At 36.3% G+C, this 1,634-nt stretch overlaps 1 protein-coding gene across 1 annotated transcript; it reads right to left on the bottom strand.

Annotated features, from left to right (window-relative positions):
* Positions 1-284: 284 nt before the first annotated feature.
* LOC112730213 (uncharacterized) lies at positions 285-950 on the bottom strand. The gene has a single exon (XM_025780309.1). It carries the CDS (start codon positions 948-950, stop codon positions 285-287), a length of 666 nt encoding a protein of 221 aa, XP_025636094.1.
* Between the last annotated feature and the right edge of the window lie 684 nt (positions 951-1,634).

Here is a 1,634-nt window from a genome sequence, read left to right as displayed (position 1 = left end):
AGCTGAAATAGCCATACCCTTGACTACTGCCCAGCAAGAACAACAGCAAATCATTCAAGAAATTGTTTCTATTGAGACCAAGCAAGAAGAATATAAGAAACAACTTGACAAGGTCCAATTTGAAAAGTTCAAGCATGCTGAGGCACTCTCAACTTTGGACAACAACAGAGCAAGGCTACGCTCAGACCTGGCAAGACTCCTGACACCTCATTCCTCGTAGATTTCAGTATTGATTTCAGTATTTGTAATAATCTTACTTTCTCTCAGACTTATGCATCCTGACTTCAAATCGGCAAACAAAAATATTGCTTTAAGTATTTTTCATTAATCGAATCAATCATATTTCCCGATTTGATATCTTTAATTCGATATGCATTTTCCGAATACAATCCTATCACTTGGAATGGACCTTCCCAAGTATGGGACCATTTACCAAGGAATTTCAATTTCTTTTCCATGGGAAAAATAACTTTTAAAACCAATTCACCTATACTGAAATAATTTTCTCTTATTCGACGATTATAACTTCGAGCAACACTCTCTTTTTGTCGAATCATACTCTCAAGTGCCAGGATTCGCTCCGAATCCAATTCATTCAACTCATCAAATATTGCATTCCAGTAATCATCGACTGGCAAATCATTCTGTTTCGATACTCTTAAAGTATTCAAATTAATCTCTAGTGGTAGCACTACATCATGGCCATAAACTAATTTATAAGGTGAAGTATTTGTTGATCCCCTTGGTGAATTTCGATAAGCCCATAATACTTGGCTTAAAATTTCATGCCATGTTCGAGGTTTATTCCCGATATGCTTCTTGATCAGACTTATCAAAATTTTATTTGCTGCCTCTACTTGCCAATTAGCTTGCGCATAATAAGGAGTTGAGGTAACCATATTGATATTTCTCGAGGCTGCAATATTCTTAATTCGCTGACCAGTAAACATAGTCCCTTGATAAGTACTCAATATCTAAGGAATTCCAAATCGATGAATTATATGTTCCTCAATGAAGTCTATTATTTCATTTTGACCAAATTCTATTAGGAAAACTGCTTCAACCCACTTTGTGAAGTAATCGATCGCTACCAAGATAAACTTATGCTATTTCGATGAAGGAGGGTGAATTAACCCAATCAGATCCAAAGCCCAACCTCTAAATGGCTATAACTTTATGATCGAATGCAACTCAGATGTTGGGATCTGTTATATCCAACCATGCTTTTGACACTCTTGACATGCCTTTGCATAATCAATACAGTCTTTTATCATAGATGGCCAATACACATGATTGCGATATAACATTCACTTCATCTTCTTTCCAGCCTGATGTGCACCACATATCCCACTATGGACTTCACCCAAAGCAATACTTTGATCATCTAGGCCTAAACATCTCGACAAACTTCCATCGATTCCTTTCTTATATAATTCATCAGCCATTAAGACAAAATTTATCGCCTGTAATTTTATCTTTCTTTCAACTGAAGTGTTGGGATTTTTCAAATACTCAGCAATAGGCTTTCTCCAATCATCATCTTCCCATTCATCCACACAAAAAGCCTCTCTTTCATTCGCAGGCACTAATATTTGATGGACACTAGACAATTTATTGAGAGTCTATGCACTGAT

Source organism: Arachis hypogaea, chromosome 12 (genome assembly GCF_003086295.3).
Source record: "Arachis hypogaea cultivar Tifrunner chromosome 12, arahy.Tifrunner.gnm2.J5K5, whole genome shotgun sequence".
NCBI lineage: Eukaryota > Viridiplantae > Streptophyta > Magnoliopsida > Fabales > Fabaceae > Arachis > Arachis hypogaea.
The sequence above is the reverse complement of the archived record's forward strand: the minus strand, read 5'-3'. Positions and strand labels throughout refer to the sequence as shown.